Raw genomic sequence first — 21,128 nt, forward strand, 5'->3', positions numbered from 1 at the left:
CAAAGACCTCCAGTAAGTTGAGACATTTTGCAGTCCTCAACAATATGTGTCATGGTTTGTGGTTGCCCACATTGACATAGTGGACTGTCTCTATAATGCCACTGAAATTCTGCAGCATGATGGCCTGGCAGTAAAGGCCATGTCCACAGGGTGGGCTATGTGTTAGTAACCTCTGTCCCCAGCAAGTCAGCAAACACTGGCACAAAAGACACAATAACAAAAAATTAAAAGGAAAGAGGTAACAATCTGCATGGAGCTTGGAGGAAAGAGCACCAGTTGCAGGAGGGAAGAATTTGGAAAGGGTACCAGGAAGTCAGTATGTTTGCATGACTTGAATGCTGACTACACTTGCAGCTGGTCTGTAAATAGTTCTCTTAATAAAGACCCAGTGTAGTTTTTGAAACATGGAGTTCTCTTATGTTATTACCCAGCATGCAATACATGAAACAGAGATTGTATGCAGCTAATGCAAGTTAGAGCAGCCCCCAAGATGCTGTAACCTGCACCAGGGCTGGCACAGAGAAGGAACTAATAATTAAATACATAAATAATTGTTCTTTCCTCACTAAATTTTAGGGTTTCTGCTTTTCAGTTTAAATCTAAAACAACGTATAAAACACCAACTGTATTTTTTCAATAATTGATTTTAAAAATTAACTCTGAAAGAGAAGTGTCACATACTTTAAGGAAGTTTCAGTGGAATTTAGGTCCCATTCTTGCCATCCACTGTAAGTTAAAAGTTATAGCGTGTATCACTTCCTGTTCATGCTCTCTGTAGTTCAGTTTTTGGTCACATGTAGCAGCAATGTGGTAAGTGGCTTTTTTTTATGGTTGCAATGTGGAAATGTAAGCTTTTGTGAATTTTTAAAATGTTTGCACTCACTTCAGTTGCTCAAATTTACTGTATGCCATCACAATTTAAATAAATGTATAATAAACAATTTTCTAGGAAGTACCAAAATGCCCCAAAATAAATAATGGAAATGAGAGAGACTAGAAGATGAACCCTAGAATTCCTGCTATTAGTCTTACTGGGATGTTGCATCCCTCAAACCTGGCTACAAATAAATATGTAAATTGTGTGTCCTATTTTTGTTTTATTCTTGTTTTAGCCTGGATATTTTTTAGCCTGTTGTCTTTTCTCTTCTTTTCCTTTCCTATTGATGTTCTACCAGGAAGTAAACATCTAGGTTCCAACCCTGCAAACACTTTCAGATATGAATAACTACATGCGCACGAGAAGTTCCATTGAGTTCAGTGGCACTAAAATTTGCAGGTTTGGGGCCCTGGTTTACAAAACCACAGAGCAGACTTTCTGCCCTCCATGTTCACCAGAAAGCTGACTTTCTACTCTTTTATCTGTAAAGAACAGTCCTTCTGCTATATTTTCCCACCAAGAAGCAGTAATATCCACTCTTCTACCCAACCAGGGAGCACATCTGACCTTCTTTCACACTATAAAGCAAAAAGAAAAGGAGTACTTGTGGCACCTTAGAGACTAACCAATTTATTTGAGCATAAGCTTTCGTGAGCTACAGCTCACTTCATCGGATGCTCAAATAAATTGGTTAGTCTCTAAGGTGCCACAAGTACTCCTTTTCTTTTTGCGAATACAGACTAACACACCTGCTACTCTGAAAACTATAAAGCAAGCCGTTCCACCCCGTCCTTTCCCTCTTTCAAGAAAGAACCCATCTTGCTTCCCTCTGTCACCCCTGAGGCGCTGCCCAACCAATCTGTTCAGAAGGAAATACTCCTCTCAGATCAGAATCTTTCCATCCTCAAGGACCTGTTAGTGAAGAGTGATCTGACGCCCTCCCAGCCAACCAGATTCCTCCTGCTCCTAGGTTTAAGGAGCCTGATACTTAAGAAGTCATAGTTGGCCTCCAAATGCCAAAATTCCAACTGTCATAGAACTGCTGGGGTACCATTAAAAGCAATGAAATCTCAAGGCCCTACAGTTCCCCCGCCCCCCACCCCCAGAACCTTCCATAATCTTCTTTAGCATTGGTGGTGTTCTTGTTACATCCTCCTTACGCAAAATGGAGGATGAGCCATCTCACTTTGTGAACGTAACAGAACTTGAAACAATTTTAAATGGCTGAAAAAGCACAAAGAAAGAAAAAACCCTGTATGTCAAACAAACTGGGCAGCTAAAGTACGTACATGCTCATTATAGCATGCTTATATATTTTCTGGTATTTCATGCCTGGTAAAGGGGAATATCGTGACTGATGCAGTGCGGGAGATAGCAGTAGAGCAACCCACTTGAGGGGGGATATCAGTGGACAGGGTAGTTGAACATAGATGTAACTGAGTGCTGTGTGATGTGGGGATGCATATGTTGAAGAAGAGGTAGCTAAACCCAGGTGTAGTGGGTGCGCAGAAGAATAGCTGAATACAGTTATGTGTCGAATTGGGCAGATAGAGGAATGGCTAGTTAAACAGACACGTGTGTATGTGAGGCGTAGAGGGAAGACCGAACTCAATGGAAGGCCAGGATTTAGTCTTCCATTGTTAGGACTCAAGCCTGGCTGGGGGATTACCCACTTGATTATTGCTGCTTTGCCTTCCAGGAAGACAGAAGCACAGGAACATGGTGATGGATGGGAGATTTAAAAAAACACAAGGCCACAGAAGAGGAATTTAAAAGGAAAGTGATCTGGACACAGCAGGATTGTGAGGCCAGAAGGGATCATTGTGATCTTCTAGTCTGATTTGCATAACACTTGGCCACAGAATGAGCCAGATATGTCCGGGGGGGGGCACCGATTTCCTAACCAGCTGCTTCAATGTAAGGTCTGCCCATCTCCAGCCAGATGAAAGGGAGAGTCCCACCTACCACTTTTTAGACATAAAGAGCTGATATCAGAATTGGGAGTAAACAACAGACAGCCATCTTGGCCAATTGTACTTCAAAATGAAGATGCTGAGTATATGTGAAATGAGACATTTCACTAACCATTTACACAGGTTGAGGATCTGGCCCTTACCGTTTTCCGTGTTGTCAATTCATGATTTTATCCAAATTCTTGTGACATTTTATGGTTTTCTTAAAACCTCAGCTCCTGGAATCACATGCATACATGACAATCTCAGCTTTCATTAAAAAAGTACGTTTCCAGCTCTCACAGTAACTTGAAAATATAATGCATGTGTACCCCCAAAGGGTCAAAAATAAGAGGGGAAATTAAAAAGCACCCAGGATTTTTTTTATTTCATGATTTTTAAAACAATGTCATGATACTGAGGGGCTGGATTTATAATTTTTGAACACTTGCAACTGTCAATACTGTGCTTACATTAGGGAAATGTTAATAGTTTGCAATAAGGATGGAAATATAAATTAGTGTAGACATTTTTTGAGGTGAGGAGCAAAGAAGCTCTTTTAATTTTTTTATTGTTAATTTTCTTTCACTTGTAAAGTCTTTGGAGGTGATTTAGGAATAAATAAGAAATGAAAGAATAAAGTTCACAACACAGAGTGCACCCGTACAAGATAAGGGACAAAGCTACTCACATGCAAAATAGTTAGAATATCCATGGAACAAATTTGGGAGAGCGGGAGTGATACCCAGGGCAGGCAAGGGCACAAGATGGTTTTGGTGGCACTGATGAGGGTAGGGGGTAATGGCCAGGCTGGGTTGGAGTGTGAGGTGGTTTCCATGGCACTGGCCAGGGTAAGGGGTGATGCCCAAGCAGAGCTGGGAAACAAGGTGGTTTTGGTGGCACTGGCTGGGGAGGCGGCAATGCCCAGGCTGGGCTGGTGCATGAGTGAGATGGTTTGGGTGGCACTGGTCAGGGTAGGGGGCAATGCCTGGGGCATGAGGTGGTTCCGGTGGTACTGGCTGGGGTAGGAGATGATGCCTGAGGCAGGGCACGAGGCGGTTTTAGTGGCACTGGCCAGGGTAGGAGGCAATGCCTGGGCTGTCACATGAGGTGGTTTTGGTGACACTGGCCAGCGTAGATGAAGCCTGGCTCAGGCTGGGATATGGATTCAGTGGCACTGGTTGGGGTAAGGGGTGACATCTGGCACAAGGTGGTTTTTCAATGGCACTGGCTGGGGTACAGAGCAATGTCTGGGCCGGGGTGTGAGGTGGTTTCAGTGGCACTGGCTAGGGTAAGGGGCAATGACTGGACTGGGCTGGCAAGTGAGGTGGTTTTTGTGACACTGGTCAGGGTAGGGGACGATGCCTGGCATGTGAGGTGATTCCAGTGGCACTGGGGGGGTGTAGAGGGTGGTGGCTGGGGTGGGGCACAAGGCAGTTTCAGTGGCACTGGCCAGGGTAGGGAGCACAAGGTTGTTTTGGTGTCACTGGCCAGGGTAGGGAGTGATAACCAGGCTGGGGCGTGAGATGGTTTCAATAGTAGTGGCTGTGGTTGCGGGGAATGCTTGGGCTGGGCTGGGCCATGAGATGGTTTCAGTGGCACTGGCTGGAGTAGGAAGCAATGCCTAGGCTGGGGCACGAGGTAGATCTGATGGCACTGGCCAGGGTATGGAGTGATGCCTGGGGTGGGGCACGAGGTGGTTTTGGTGACACTGGCTGGGGTAGAGGGTGATGCCTGAGGTGGTTCCAATGGCACTGGCCAAGGTAGGGGGCTATGCCTGGGGTGTGAGGTGATTTTGGTGGGACTGGCCAGGGTAAGGGGGGGATGCCCAGGTTGGGGCTTGAGGTGGTTTCGGTGGCACTGGCCAGGGTTGGGGGAAAAGGCTGGGTTGTGCTGGGAGGTGGTTTTGGTGGCACTGTCTGGACTGGGTCAGGGATTGAGGTGGTTTTGTGGCGCTGACCAGGGTTGGGGGTGATGACCGAGGTAGGAGCGGGTCCGGAGGTGTTTTTTAGCCGGTAACATTGAACCCTGTGTCCAGAGCGCTCCACAGGCCGACCAGTCACAACTTCTATATCTTGATGCCAACTTTTCCCAACCTAGCGCTAAAAATTTCCCAAAACTGGTGAAAAATTCCCAGATAAAGTTTTTTATTTCAAAATCTCAAAGGAACGTAATATGTGTGTTTTAAATAACTATATAATATATATTATATCCAACTTATTCTTATTCGTTCGAGATATTTCACATTTATTATAATTTTTATACATATAGACATGTTTTTCAATTTTAAACTTATGTTACTTATACAGTAAATAAAATATTTAACACATGAGGAGTAGGACTGAAATTATAAAAAATGATGTATTTTACACAAATTTCACTATTTTAAAAACAAAAGTATTAATAAGTACAGCATGTGCCCTGCAGTGTACTGTACATTAAAGTTACTTTGAAAGTAAACATATGATTATAAAAAAGCAAACAGAAAGAACAAATAACACTCTTTTATTTAATTTTCCTTATTATTATAATCTCTGAGTTTTATCCATTTGCTGACTCATAGTTTGAGTCGTCACTAGGAACATCATTACCATCATTAATATTTTTACTAGTTTTATCACTGTCATTTTTACTGTACATATTTTTACAATGTAAATACAAGTGCTTAATAGTAATTACAAAATTAGAACATTTCTCTTGCTTTGCTTTCAAAGCTGACCTTATAACTACACTAGAATTGAGTGTTATGGTTGTCATATTTATTCCCTGAAGGAGATTCATCCACAAATACACTAAATTCATTAACTTTCAATTTTTCTACAAGTTCCTCAGTCTCAGTTTGCGCCAAAACGTTGCTAATTATAGCAGTACATTTATCTTTCTTTATTGTTACAGCCTCAGCAATTTTGGAATCAGGGAAACATTTTTTAACTACTTCAGTCAAGCGTTCTTCAGATTGAATACTGACATTGTGTGCAGCAAAGTAACAGGCCATTCTAATCTCTGCATTTTTAACTTGCTTTTCAAATTTTTGTGCTTTTTTAATTTCACAATCTTGTTTATTAAACATATCATCAATTTTCTTCTTATTAGATACTGTCTCAACCTTTTATGTTTTTTACCATTAGCGTTCTTATCTATCTCACTAGTACCTGCCTGGATTTTTACATCACAACATTTGCAATAAGCTAATAATCGATTGTTTTCTACTTTCTGCAGTGGTCTTTGTATTTACCTTCTTGAAGCCACGAGTCTTGAAAGGCTTTTTTTAAAGTAGATGGCTTCTCTTTTGGTGGAAGTTCACCCTGAGTCTTCAACACTCTGTCGGCGGTGCTACCCCGTTGTTTTCATTTTGACGTGGACGGATCTTTGTCTACTCCTGCAGTCCTCTTCATCTTCTCACCAGCCTTACAGGTCTCTTTATTAATTTTTTACGTAGATAAAAAATGGAAAGAGATATCTGAAATAATGGAATGCCATAATTAGTATAATGTATATTTCAATTTATATTTAAATCAAAGAAAGGAACATATTATATATTATTACCTAACACAGTAGGCGAAGATATTTAATATTTGCCTGCAGGAAGGTGCTGTTACAAATTTAGGAACAGCCCAACCCTCTGCTCCACATTCTCTGTGCAACTGCAAGCACGAAATACAAAATTTTAGAGATTTAATGACAGATCAAGAAACTAATCATAATCAGTAAGTATTGCAATATATTTAATTATTGGTAGGAACCTTACCTAGAAGATACATTTGATAACCATCCCCTCATTACCCGCCAGCCAGCTGTTGCTGAGGTTGGTTTGTTGTGAGTGCATGTGTGCAGGCTTGTCACTTCACTTGTGCCCTCATGATACAGTACTGAAGCACCACCAATAGGAGAGCAGCATAGCCCGCTTATGAAAATCACGTGACACATATTCACCAATCGAATTGAACACATTTTGAGGGAAATTTAAAAGAAGCACAAGTATTTTACTTACTACTTTTTAAGAAGGCTTCCCAGGATTTTTGAGACTTGGACAGTCTTTTACTTTTTGTGAAATTTTCAAGGTGCCACAAGTCCTCCTTTTCTTTTTGCGAATGCAGACTAACACGGCTGTTACTCTGAAACCTTTCCCAGCATTGTTTAGGTTGTGAACGAAAATTCCCAATTTCCCAAGCTGAAACATTTTACTCCAAAGTTCCCCAGATCTTGGGAAATTTCCCAGGATGTAGCAGCACCGCAACTACTCCCATGCGTCCCACCCTTCCCCCAAGCAGAGCCTGGGTAGGGCTTCGGAGAGGGGCACAGGACTCGCGCGAGGCCGTGGGTGACGGGAGGAGGCGCGAGAGAAGGAGCGGAGCCAATAGGGAGCGGCAGACGCGGCTCGCGCTCACCACACTGTGCTGCGACCGTTGAGCTTGCGGTGGGGCAGGCAGGGTGGAAAGACCAGTGGGAAGCGGCGGCCAATAAGCAAGCGGCGGCTGAGTTGCGCGCGGGCCCAGGATGGGAGGAGGAAGGAGGGAGGAGCGCAGCCAATGGTAGCGGCGCGCGCCGGGCCCGGAGGGGCGGGAGCATCGGGGCCGGCGGAGAGCAGTGGTTGGCGCACGCGCAGAAGGCAGGAAGGGGGGGGAATGAGCGGTAGGCAGGGGGTAGAAGCGCAGGCCCAGCCCCTTCCCCGCCGCAGTGAGTACTGACTCGGGCGGCCATGTTGTGAGGGGGAGGGGAGGAAGGAGTTGAGAGAAGACAGGAGAGACAGACTCTCTCTCACACACACCGCACAAGATGGCCGGGGAGGCAGCCGCAACCCGACTCTCAGGTGGTTCGGCCGCCGCTCGGGTCGCCGGAGTCGGGGAGGCACCTGGGCACCGGCCTCGCGGGCCACTTCGGGCCCGGCACTCAGGGGTTCCGGGGAGACGGAGAGCGGCGAGCCGAGCGCTCCGTACGGGGCTGCGGGCGGGCGGAGGGCGATGGCGCCGAGCTGCGAATCTCTGTCGGCGCCTCGAGCTCGGCCGGCGGGCGGCGAGTCGTACGCCGCCGCAGGCAGGGTGAGGAGGGGAACGGCGCCCGACGCTCCGGGCCGCCGCCGCCGGTCTCCGCATTGCTGGTGAGTGGTTCCGTCTCTGCGCCGCATTGTTCTTTGTCCTTGAGAGGAAAAACAAAATGTCCTTGGAGCCGGGAGGGGGAGGGGAGATTCCTGCCCCCCTCCCCCCTCCGCCCTGGGCTAGGAGAGCCGGGAGCGAGCACCCTCCAGCGCTGCAACCCCTTTTCGCTGAGGGGGGCGTCTCTCGCCCTGGGGGGCCGCGGGGTGCTGCAGAGCCGGAGGGAGCCCACGGCTCTGCGAGCTCCCTAAAGACTCGGCATGCAGAGCTCCCCTCCCGTGCAGCATTAAGGGGGCCCTGGCTCCTAGTCCCCACATGGAGTACTAAGGGGGGGGGGCTGCAAACCAGTCCCTGGGCCCTAGTGCAGGACTACTGGAGAGGGGGCGCACCCCAGTCCGTCTCCAGTGCACCATGGCAAGGGGGCATCTGCAGACCAGTTACTAACTCCAGTGCAACACTAACGAGGAGTGGGGCGGTAGACTTTACTATATGTTTAGCCCCAAGTCCTAAGGTCCTAAAATAGTTCTTTAAAGAACATTTGTAGCCCCTTGCTGCTGAAAAGGGGATCTACTCTCCCTAGTTTGTAAGAACAAAGACGCCATGTCTGTTTCTTAAAAATAAAACTTGTTTTTTTTTTTTTTGTGGGGTGTTGGCTTTTAACTCTTTCTGCACCCGTGAGCGAAAGCAGGCTGCAGAAGAGAGAGCTTCAGTACTTTACTGAAACGATCAATTAAATTTTTAATTTATCTAAAAAAATAGTTTGGAGACAGAGCTTTAAACAAAAGTCTGAGATTTAAGCGCAGTATAGTGCTGTGGTTAAACTGGCATTATATAAACTTAGAAATCTTGTAAAACAGCCTTGTTTATGCCAACTCTACAGTTTAAAGTTTAAAAAAAATTACAGTCGTGAATTAGACTGCTCTGCAGAAGGAAAATTGGTTTCTTAAAATGAATAATATGTGAAAGTAACTAATTGCAAATGACACTGAGAACTATGTAGTTATTAAAAAAAACACCTTTGCTAAAGTGTCATTTTGTATTTGGTATTTAATTTATGCATTTTTCTGCTACTCAGGCTGCGGTTATTTGCATAGCATTTTGATCATTGTTCAAGTGTAACTGTTTTTATAATTTAGAGCTTGTGTTCAATAATAGTTATCACACTCATTTAAAAGGAAAAGTTTAAATGGAATATTTAGTGTTTGCTTCATATTTGCTCACATATTTAATGATTACTCACATGTTTTAGGATAATGTTCAAATACCAAATCTATAAAAAGTTACTGTAGAATATTACAAGGTAAATAAAGTAGCTACTCTTGTATTAATTGGAGATGGTATGTAGCCATATTTATTGTAATTTATCTAGTGTTGAGTCATAGAAGAATATTTTAAAGTCTTTGTGCTCTTTCTCAAATACAACAGTTGAAAGGTAAATCTACAGTTTCATGATATTCCTTGTAAATGTGAATTGAGTATTATGAAAATGAAACTTGGATATTTTTAGAAATGTTTGTTTAAAAACATGATTGTGTTAATCTTGCACACAAATTTGTGTATCTTCATTTTAGGTTTGAATTGTAATGGTTTTATAACTACAGTTACATCTCTGCAGTATTAGGGTATGACAGTTTGCTGAAAAGAAAGTTCTAGGTGAAAGTCTGCTGTATTTTTATCACAATGACTTTTTTTTAAAAAAAAGCTTGTGGTTTTTCCTTCAAATGCTGTTTCAGCTTCAATAGTTAAATTGGTTTTGAAAACAAAATTGCTAAACTGTTTTTTTTTTTTTTTTTTTAAACTTTAAAGGATTTGCATTCCATTTATATTAGCAGGTACTGAGAATTGAATTTACTCGTAGGAGTCCTCAGTGTGTAATATGTATGACTTTAAAATACTGACTCTTCATAGAATTATCTGTGAAGCTTTTACTAGGCTGGGGAATATTGGGGATGAATAACTGCCAACCAGTTAAGTTAAGCCTTTTGAGGAAAGGCAAACTTGGTGGTGTTTGTAGTGTTAAAGAGCAATGCTTGGGGACTGATTAAAGGTCAAAGATGCTGCAAGTTTTAAAAACTGTACTCTAAAGGGAAAAGCTGATATCTCACTTGGAGAGATCAAATAACTTGTGGCTAAAAATTCACAGAAGATGACGACAGCCATTTTAACATCATAGTTTGTTGATAGTGGGGATTTTATTTAACTTTGTATTGCTAAATTTTGTAAAGCTTGTAAGGGCTTTTGCGTTTTATGGAGTAAAGGAGAGTATTGAGGGAAACTATAAAAATACTGCTTTTGCTTTATGAAATATATGTTACAGTTTTGATTTCATCTTTATGGTTAATGGTCTGGTAGTGGTAAAAATAATGGGAGAGGGACAGTCAATTACCTCTTCTCATGCAAAAAATATGGACTGTGCATGTGATGTTTCATAATCCCACCCCATCATCAGTCTCTCTCTTCAGATGTAAAAACACCAATATTTTTGTTGCCACAGAGATTATAATAATGTATATGGCCAATACTGTCTTGATTTAGTATTAACTCAGTACTCTCTTAAAAATTGCTGTTCTTTTTATATTTTTACAAGTAATTTTTACAACCTTTTTTAGAGCAAAACAGTAACATTTGTGTTTTTTTGTCTTTTTTTTTTCTTTCTTTCTTTTTAAGATAGAACTCCATAAATGTTTACCTACTTGATGGCTGACTGGCTTCCAGGAGGATTGTACAGACATAATTTTTTTAGGTAAGAATGGGTTGTTCTAAGTTTTACACAGCATCATTACCACTTTCAGTTACTTTCTCATTCTTGGGGGTTTATGTTTAATTGTCTACTGCTGTGCTTTACTAGAAAAGGTAAAAGTGACCTTTGTTTTGCAAGTCTTATTAAATTGAATGGGGTACACTACAAAATTATTTGGATTTTAAATGTTATGTCTTCATGTAGGTATAAGATGCAAAAAATGCCCCGTTTTAAAATTTAATGTAAAGTGTGTTTAGGCATTCTATCAAATTAATTTTGTTCTAATAGCTTAAAAGGTGAATTCATCTATAACAATCTTGATTGAAATGTGGTGAAAAAGCTCATCACTTTACTTCGAAAACTTCCTATTTCATTTACCCTTTTTCCTAAGTGAAAAAATGTACTGAATTTTGTAAATCATTTGTATTCTGCATTCTAAATTTAAATAAAAACAAGTTCACCTAGGCATATTGTAGATTTTAAACATGGCATCAAAAACTGAATAACCAACGTACACACTAATTACAAGAAGTGTCTCGGGGCCTAGCTGTTTTTTGAAGAGCATGAACATTTAAGGTTCTTTAAAGAATTTATTTACATTTATTATTTCTAATTTTGTACCACGATGTTACTCTCCATGTGCTTGTTTTATACTTTAGATGAGAACTTTAATATGCAGTCACTAAAAAGTTGTGTTTAAAGAAATATACTAATACATTTAGATAGTCCTATGGCAGAAGCGTAGGTGGAATTTCTGAGATAGCTTTTGATCTTTTAAACAAACTTCTTTGTTTCTTTTTTTAAAAGGGTTGTACCTGGGTACTGTTTCTTGGTTCCAGTGGCTGGTCTGTTAAACCTGGAATAAAAGAAAACGTTCAAAATTCTGTAGTGTTCATATCAGGTACGTAATATTAGTGATTCTGTTAATCTCTTAAAATTCACTTTTTCAGCAAATAAGCAGTAAATTTATGCTGTGGTATTTGTTTAAGTCATTAAAGGGTACTTAGCACAGTAAATGAATGGTGTCTTGCTCAGGAATTGCATTCAAATTTTAGTGCATACTAAATACAGTTCATAATATTCTTAACGTGCCCTCTAAATACAGTCTTTTCTCAAGATTATGGGACAGTCCATTCAGTAAAAGGAGATGGATCTGTTTGTACCATCTAAAATATATTACATAGTAACATAGCAAATAAAAGTAAAGAATTTAGAAACCCAAGGCAGATATTTCTATGTTTCTCCATATTCAGCAGCACATAAGTGTATATATAAAGTTCAGGAATACATTGTCCCTGAATTCGTTACTTCATGATCATATTTCAAGTTTTTTCTGTTTGGGCTTTCATGCACTTAATTTAAAAAAATTCTTTTGGATGTTTTACCCTCTAAAACCCTAATGCTATAAAAATGAGAAGCCAGAGCACTAGTAGTGCCAGATACGTTGTTATTTCTACAACTCAAGTAGACTAATTTTCAACTACCTTTGAATTTGAGACACCTCTTTATCTTACCTTTTTAGACTGATGAAAGGTAACGTGGTTCAAATGTAACTCGGAGTTGTCGATCTTACTTGGTGCTTGTATTAATAACAGATTTCTTCTTACAGGTTACCATACTAATGTACAAATTCAGGTCATGAAATCTTAAGATCATCTTGATGAAGAGATTTAAATTAACTGAGAATCCTTAAAATGAATCTTAATTAATTATATATGTTAAAGTGTACCCCCAAAACTGTTTTACATAAAACTGAAAATTAGCAAAAATCAACACAATTCTCATAAGATCTCCCACCTGATAGTGTACAGATATCCATTCTAGCTTGGATGTAAATTTTAGCCTGTTCCAGCTAATTGCTTTAACTATTCAGATACAGATATAACTTTTCAAGTGTCTCTGCTTGTAGCAGTTGAAAGTCAGTCTCCATTTTACCTACACCGAGAAGTCTTGCCAGTATGACACACAAATCAAACTAATTAATATAGAGAAGTGGTCATATAGCTTACAATGTAAGCAGACTGCAGGAAAACAAATTTTGAATGAGGATGCTGTGTAAAATTTAACAAGTCAGTCATGTAATTGTATAATATGAAACTTGAGAATTAGGAATCCTTATAAGAAATTATCTGGCATCTTTGATAGCATGCATGTGACTTCTGATGTGAATCTTCAGTCTGCTGGAACAGAATGCTACGAAGTCCAGGCCTCTCAAATAATCTACCGATGAAAAAGCCAAGGACAGGCTTGTAATTATAGTAGAACAGTGTACACAAATCCTGGTGCTAATTCTTACACTTAATCTGTGAAATTCGTGATTTTTATTCCTTTGGTCAAGCCTTTTTAAGATCCAAAATCATCAGTCATGGTTGACCTATTCATAAATACAAATATAAGTTAGACATCATGAGTTGACCCGGTTTGGCTAACAAACACTTTTATAAGGGCATTTGGAAAAGAATCCTTTCATCTTAATGACCTTGAACTCGTCCTGTACCACCATGGTATTCTTTGTACTGAATATATTGTGAAAACTATGGTCTCCAATGTTCTCTAATCATTTTGACTGTTTAGATCCTCATTTCTTGTCCATTTAATTCAAATCTTACGTCTTTTGATCTACTATATTGGCAGCTGTTCTTTAAATACATTGTATAGATCTCAGTCAACTCTGTACACACCTCTAGGAAACCAAGGAAAGATCTGACTTTCAGACACCTGAGAGCATGTTAACGTGTCATGGAATTCATAAAACAGTTTGTTTATGCTTTGGAATCATTGTAGTCCCTGTTGCATTTAACCAGAAAACATGACATCTAAAAACAAGTGAGCCTCACCTTGACTGCACTGCATCACAGTAAAGAGACCATGTTAGACGTACAAGACTCCTTTAGAGCTAGATAGCATGCCATCCCTTAAGGAGAGGAGCCATTGTCTATGGAGCAGAGCATTCTGTCTCTAAGGCTGCCAGTTGTATAACTTGTAGAATGAGATATTAGTGCAAAGGACATCCATAAGGCTGTCTGGAAATTTCAGATACTTTGATTTGGGGAAGTGGTTTTTTTTTTTAGTACACTTGGTCTGTAGAGTGAGAGCCATTAGTCTAATTGAAAATCTTATTTTTATTCAGATATCAAGTTAAACTATAAATGGGAGATGCAAATGGAATTTGGCTTAAATTAATATTTACTAGTGACCAGTTTCCTAAGTGGAATGCATTGCATAAAACTTAAGCATTTTAGTGGTGCATTTGAGTTCATTAATTGGTGTTTTTCTATGATTATAAGATAAATAGCTGTTTTGGTATATCTGAGTGTCAGTATGATAACACTTAAAGTTGGAAATTGAAAGTATAATGGGCATGTAGTTGGACAGTTGTGAAAAACTATCACTAGTGAAAATGCAAGAAATATGATTATTGCCATCCCACTGCTACTTTCTCTTTTTTTTTGCTGGCAACATTCTTTTTCAGTTCATCTAGTAGACACTTTTGACAACTATCTGCTTACCAAATGTTAGCTGCTTCTTCCACAATTGTACTGACTTTAAAATAACATTAATGTTCTCAAATCTGCTTTCTTTGTAATTGAACTGTGGTATGCCTGTGTTTGACTGGGCCATTATAACCTGAGTAGAGCCAAATGATTATTGCCCAGTAGAGTCGTCATGAAAATAACCAGATGTTTAAATGAGAACAAAAATGATCTCTGAACCTAGATAATAGATGCCTAGATAATGTGATACGCTATTAGAAGTTTCTAAGATTGGACTTTGAAGTTCAACCTTTCACCATAGCTTTGTTTAGTTGCCTTTTATGAAGTCTCTAGTGCTAGCTGTTTTCTTTGAAGAGGGAAGTGATAGATGTAAACACTCAATTGGACAAGCAAGCTTATCTTTGTGTTATCACACAGAATTTGAGGTTGCTTTGCAGAGGAACCTCTATCAGTTGTTTGAATGAGAAATTAAATACACTGAATAAAACAAATACTGCTGAATGCTATATACTGTTGGATCTAATAGCAGTGGTTGGATCACATTTTAATACACATTTTAGTCCTATAAACTCCTTATATATTCTACTTAGGTAAACTGTCAGTTGCATACGGGTTACCAGTCAAGTTTGATGGATACCCAGATGTGTGGAAAGAAACAAGGCTTTATGAACAAAATTATAATTACGTTGTTAGAACTAGTTCATTTAAAACATGTTTAAAATGGAAATCTGATGTGGGAAGGGGAAAATATGAAATGAAGGGAGTAACTTGAAGGAAAAAGTATGAAGTAAAATATCAGAATCTAGAAATCTGTACATTAAATATTAAAACTATTGAGAATTTATTATGAATACATTCATATCAAAGGTTACATTTCTCTTGAAAATAGATTTTGAAGGTGATGGGAGAAACTTTGTTGGCCAACTGCTGTTAGCAAGAGAATTTTTGACTCATTTGATATAAAATAGATTAAGGCCAGCATTAAGGAGTTAGGTGATCTAGGAGCCTAAATCCTGTTGACTTTCAATGAATCATATGCTCCTTAGTCTCTTAAATGTTTTTGAAAATTTTATTCTTAATTTTTAAATTAGTTCTTTGTCATGGGGGAGATCTAGGATTCAGACAGCATCTGTATCAATTATTGGCTCAGCTGAGAAGCGTAACTTATTTAAAATTTTCTAGTTGTGTAATCACAAAGAGCTTTTGGTGTTAGTTTGCTTTCTGGAGGCTTTACGGGTGGTTGTAGGTGGAGCCATTTACTTGTCTCTGATAGTGTACTGATATTCTAATACCTATTGATATGGGTTGTCAGTAGGCTCTTACTGAGATAATCAGTTCTGAAGCTGACCACATGTAGAAAACTGGACAATGGGTATAGAGTTTTGCTATGCTGTTGTAGCTGCCTTACAAGGAAAATTGGGTGCATGGCAAAATTTGGTAAATACATGTACTGTATTTAACTGCAGTATCATTTTTTTTGGTAATTAGCAAACTTAAGAAAGTGAATGAAGTGGAAGACGTAGGCCGAAACCATCAGGGCATTTCACACACGAATCCATTTCAGATTCCACTGGTGCCTGGTTAGTCTTCCCATCTACTTGGTTTCCAAAAGTGCTATACATAGTCTCTTTTCAAATCGCACCTCTGATGTGTCACTGAAGATTAATGTATCCAGGATATGGAGGGTAGTTCTAAATTGTGGAAGAGTTTCCATAAGATCTTTGCCTTCTCAAATTGCCTAGCAGTACGCTGAGGTGCAAATTGTGATTAGGGCATGTCCTCTGACAAGTGCTGTATGCTTTTTGGTCCTCTTTTATTGGCTACATACTCCCCGCCAACTACATGGGATTGTGATGGCAGCTTTTTGCTAGGCACTTCCTGGTGTTTACATAAAAATCAGTGAATTTTAAGTTTTATTTAATGATTTCCGATATGTTTTCTTAATGTATGTTTTCCCCTACAGGTATGGTGAGGAATTGATCTCAGTATGCACAAAATAGCTGATGTTGGTTGAAGCACTGGTAAGTTATTCTTAATATACTTGTGATTTAAAATATATGATTTATAGCTATAATGTTTAATTTGCTGAAAAATTGATTGAAAATGTCCTTAAACTTGATTGAATTGAAGCATATTTTAAATAAAAATAGGTTTATTTAAAAGTACCAGAGTCCTAAACTCTTCTTATTTTGGTGATGTTATGAAATGCACTTTTTATATGGTATTTTCAATCAATCTTAAATCTTTCATATAATGCTGTGGCACTCTTGATCTTCCATTTTTGTGACTTGACTTCTTGATGAGAACAAAGGTTAAAACATTAAATCAAATCTGTATTTGTACAGACTACAATATATCAAATATGTTACCTTGTACAAATAGTACAATACTTTATCAATATTATGTCTCAATTTGTGGTAAAAATAGAAAATCACATAACAGAATGAATGTCTTAATTATCCTATTAATACCATTAGCCAAGCGTTGTCCTTGTGTGCTCCTATCAACAGCAGCAAGGGTCCTTAAGCAGACTAGTTAGTAACTATCTCCAGGGAGTTTTCTAAGACTCAGCTCTTTTTCCCCTTCTTATTCCAAAGGATGCTATATGAGTTTAGGGTATGGCCTGCCACATTGAGCAACTAGTTTATAGGGTCTCATTTAGGAATAGTCCTCTGTGTCGTCAAAATGCATAGTTGTCAGGTTTGAGTAGGAGAGAAGAGTTGATTATATCTAGTGCCACCATTTGGGATGAAAATGGGAATACAACTTCCTTATTGAATTATATTTTAAAAAGAATGTACCCTGGGACTACTTTGTATGACTTTTTAAAACAGGTACTGAGAGTCAGGTTTCTTTTATCTGCCCAAATTTAAGTCCTCTTGTTGACTCCGTATCTCTGCATACCATTATCTTTGCCCTAATTTTCAGTGCATTTTGTGTTTATGCTGAATCAAACTGCATCAAAAGTCCTGCCTTGTCTAGACAACCCCTGGAGCGTATTGTAAACAGAAAATTGGTGAAGGAGGTATAAGTCTTTATTTTAATTATAAAAATAATTGGGGGTAGTGACATACTCTTCTGGCTCCTTCTCATTCATTAAAAACCTTTGTTCTTAATTTAAATTAAGCTGTTTAGAATCTCCAAACTGCCACACTAGAGTACTGCAGAATACAAGGAGCTTCCTGCCAAATGTAGGTGCAACTAGTATTGTGTGTGGTGTCTTGCTTTTTTAATTCTTCACTGGCTACATATCGTTCCTATTTATTTATTTATTTATTCCTTGTACCCTGCCCACTGTACTTGTCTTCTCTTTTTTGTACTGCTTTTTTTAATGCTTCCTACACATGGAACAGTATCTCTTACTATGTTGCACGTAATCTTTTAAACCCACTTTTGCCATGCTATCCACCAGAAACCATTGTGCTATCTTCCTCCTCAGTCCTCTTACCCTGTCTTGACCTCTGTTAAAAGTATGGGAACCTGTATAACTTCTTGGTATGTCATGGAAAGGAGGGGTGAAGGTTGACATTAACAACAAAGTTAAATTTCACCCCAACTTTCCCTATACCCTTTCTTTGTGTTCCTCTTCTTTAATTTGGATTATAAACTCATTTTAGTAGGGTTATGTTTCCCAGCAGCAGTTGAAGACATCCCAATTACCCTGTACATTGGGAAGTTATTCACTTCCTTATGGTGCTTTGTAAAAATCTCTAGGACAGAGAGACAGGAGCCCTGAACTTAATTTGAGGAAGAATTATCTTTAGAATGTTTTCCTTTAAAATGTGTTTGTAATTTAAGTTTAAACTTAGGGCTAGTGATTTGGGTTTGAAAGTTCTTGAATAAGAAATAAAAGCATTTGAGTTCACCATAAACCTTCTTTTTGGAGTTGGTGAACTCTACATGACATTTTGAAATTTTATGTGGGCTGTTACCTTTAATCCAGCCCAACAACTCTTTAAGGTGCTGTCCTGTTCGTGTTTGCAAATTTTGTCCTCAACTTGATTTCAGAGGTACCCTTCAGAAGTTACTTAACCTCAGAACAGTCTAGATCTATAAGATGTGACCAAAGATTCTTGAACCTTTAACTTCAGGTAGAATATAAATCCTTGAGAGCTGGAATAAAACTTCCCTGAGCTAAGAATGCCTTGTCCTATTTAAAGTTACATCATGAACATCAGTGTCATATATCAGAACCCAACAGTTCCAAATGTGTAAAGTTATGATTGGCTCATTGTCTAGTTCAATAGCCTTTCATCCCTGAGACAGCCTTAAAAAAAAAAAAAACAAACAAAACACCTCCTATCCTTACGTAGGCAAAACTCATATTGATGTCAATGGAAGTGAACTAGCTTTTCCCTTGGAGACCATCTGTAGTGCTTACCTATTCGCATTTTTTAACTGGATAAAACTACAGTGAGCCTTCTGAGATCAGTAAAGGACCTTCTTGTATTTTGTTCTCTTCATGAAGATTTACCTTCTTGTACGGGTGAGAATGTCACCTATTTCCACATCCTACAATGAAAGAGTGGCACTAATGTACAAGTCCATTATAGCTCTGTCTCTCTGAGGAAGACCTGCTTTGGTAAACGTTGGCAACGTAAAAGCCTCAAGTTTTAAACTTAGGAACTTGTTCCTGCCCATTTACCTTTACTGGGATTTCCCTCTTAAATAGCTTTCCTTTGTTGTGAAGTTATAACTTTTAAAAAATTCTAATATACAGAAAAGTCTAAGCATGAAAAAGCTTGACAGTCTTCCTAGTTAGCCTTCTTTGTTTGAAATAAGAATCTTATAACTTTGGTATTTTATATATACATGTTGTTGATATATAAGTGTATATTATGCTTGCATGTTTGGACTTCCCTACTGTACTTTAGGGAACTGTGAAGGGTTTTTGACAAACATAAGAGGTAAAACTGAACGCTTATTTTTGGCTACAAAAGATTGAAATTTTATTTGTTGTAGTGGACTCTTACAAAAAATCCATCTTTCTAAATTAGAGCAAAAAGTTAATATGTATTGTGAGAGTGTGAAGAGAAGATAAATTTAGAAATTCTAAAATTTCAGATCTGTTTGGTGCTTGAATATTTACTCAGGTATTGCAGTGGACTGTTAATAAAGTTTGCCATTTCTTTATTTTGATGATGTGAAGGAAACCTGCCAAGCATTGTATTAACTGCTTTGAGTAACCTAAATATAAATCTTGTTTAATTAGAAATAAAAATACAATAGCTAGTAGGTAAGTGTACTTCTTGAGTGATGGCTAACACTATAACTACAGAAGGACATAAAGAGAACATAAGCTTCATGTAGTAAAAAGAAGAATCTTAGTCATAGATCAGTGTGACTGTTTAAAAACAAACCTAAAGCCACTGTAGAAATCTTATTGGAGGAGGAATCTAACTTGGGAAAACGTGTTAAAACGTTTACTAGATGTACCCTAAAAACATAACACACCGTTGTAGCTGTGTAGCTTGAAGAATTGGGTCCAAATTATTTTAGATTTACTGAATGCTCTTCATACTTTCCCCTTATTGTAACTCCTTTAATTGTAGGATCTTGTCACAAAAATAGTAACTTTAGATAAGTGTATGCATCTGAAGGTGGTGGTGATGGTATTTTCAAGATGAGAGATTCAGATTACCACTATGTCAATTGTTTGCAAACTCATTGGTACAACCAAATATGGCTGAACCAAGCAGAGATACCTTAGGGCTGATGTCTTTTATCCAATCACTTACATTTGCTTTGCACTCAGTGGAATGACCCAACAAAAGTAGGTTTTCATGGGTTGAGCTGGGAAAAAAGTGTACTATGATTATCAGATCAACACTTGGCTTCCCTTATTTCTTACAACAGGAGCAGTAACCATAAAAAGAAACAAGAAACTTGGTGAATTTCATTATGTACTGGGTATCCACTTCACTTACCCCAGCATTCACAAATATTTGACACTGGCAAGAATTGTATCAGTGTTAGTCTCAGGGTATTAGAGAGAGAAGGTGGGTTTTATTGGACCAGAAAATGGTCCAGTAAAGGCTATTATATCACCCACTTTGTCTCACTAACAAGAATTGACAGTGTGGTTATATCATATTTTGATGCCTTAGTCAGATTTCATTAGTTCCTAAAAATATTTTAAAACATGGACTAATCTCCAAGTGTCTAAATTGGTTTAAATCTAAATTAATATATACAATATATGATACATAATACACTTGTAGTAAGTTTTTCAGTTTATAGAATATTAGTTAAAAATAGCTACCCCCCCACTAAAGTAGAAATACCACTTGAATTAAAAAAAACAAATTAATGACGAAACCTAAAAAACCTTGTGGTGTGTGAGGTTGAAGATGGGAAGATGCTGTGATTTGAATATTCTGCCCACCCTCAACTTGTTACCTATATGATGCAACTAAAAGTTGAATGTAAATAGCTGCTCCTGTATTCCACTTATGTGGAATAGAGATATATAATGTATCTGAAATGGGGGAAAAAATCAGTTAATCCGTATAGGAATACTGGGATATGAAACATAGTAAATGGCAGATTGTTAACCCGGAACAGGAAGTTTGCTCTAAGGACTTTATAGTTAGATTTTACATAGTTTGACAGGATATTCTGAAATGAGAATAGTGGCACTAGAATGATGAGGCGAAACACTAGATGATTCCACTCAATTCTGTTGTCTTTTTAATTAATTTTTTGCAGCTTTTCTTACCTGGAAAGATTATGCCTGGAGGTGTTTTTTTTAGGGGGACCAGATAGTGGTAGAATTGGCTGTAAAATTAAACTGTGTTAAGTTAAAAAGCCACATTCAAAAGAATAAATCGAAAGAAGGAAATAAAAGGTCACAAATGTAAAGTTAGAATGCAAATTCACTATTGAGGAAACAATTATTGAAAACCATTTCTTGTACAGTTCAGAGGGTTTCGCTTACAATTAGCACTTCGTAGATGGCTTGTAGGCTTTTTG

The 21,128-nt window shown here is 38.6% G+C and overlaps 2 protein-coding genes and 1 long non-coding RNA gene across 8 annotated transcripts in view; 1 reads left to right on the forward strand and 2 right to left on the reverse strand.

The window, feature by feature from the left end:
- LOC114019613 overlaps positions 1-3,070 on the reverse strand; it is a 31,816-nt gene extending 28,746 nt beyond the window's left edge. Inside the window, exon 1 of the long non-coding RNA XR_003564646.3 lies at positions 2,994-3,070. This is a non-coding gene — a long non-coding RNA (uncharacterized LOC114019613). The remainder of the gene's footprint in view (positions 1-2,993) is intronic.
- A 1,892-nt stretch (positions 3,071-4,962) lies between these two features.
- Positions 4,963-8,582, reverse strand: LOC114019612. 6 transcript variants are annotated; one of them, XM_043523904.1, is made up of 4 exons: positions 8,312-8,581; positions 7,598-7,965; positions 6,376-6,473; positions 4,963-6,289 (listed from the first exon to the last, which is right to left on the reverse strand). In XM_043523904.1, exons 1-4 carry the CDS (start codon positions 8,346-8,348, stop codon positions 6,253-6,255), a joined length of 540 nt encoding a protein of 179 aa, XP_043379839.1. In that variant the 5' UTR covers positions 8,349-8,581; the 3' UTR covers positions 4,963-6,252. The 6 variants fall into 6 exon arrangements, 2 of the variants coding, with proteins under 2 accessions (XP_043379839.1, XP_043379840.1); XR_005226977.2 differs by lacking the exon at positions 8,312-8,581 and having other exon boundaries at positions 6,821-7,922; XR_003564645.3 differs by lacking the exon at positions 8,312-8,581 and having other exon boundaries at positions 6,578-7,922.
- Positions 7,785-21,128, forward strand: part of CHD2 (chromodomain helicase DNA binding protein 2) — a 101,991-nt gene continuing 88,647 nt past the window's right edge. The window contains exons 1-4 of the mRNA XM_037910136.2: positions 7,785-7,927; positions 10,594-10,665; positions 11,470-11,563; positions 16,120-16,177. The gene's annotated coding sequence lies outside the window, so the exon portion shown is untranslated. The remainder of the gene's footprint in view (positions 7,928-10,593; positions 10,666-11,469; positions 11,564-16,119; positions 16,178-21,128) is intronic.

The sequence above is a fragment of the Chelonia mydas genome, chromosome 10 (assembly GCF_015237465.2).
Source record: "Chelonia mydas isolate rCheMyd1 chromosome 10, rCheMyd1.pri.v2, whole genome shotgun sequence".
Lineage (NCBI taxonomy): Eukaryota > Metazoa > Chordata > Testudines > Cheloniidae > Chelonia > Chelonia mydas.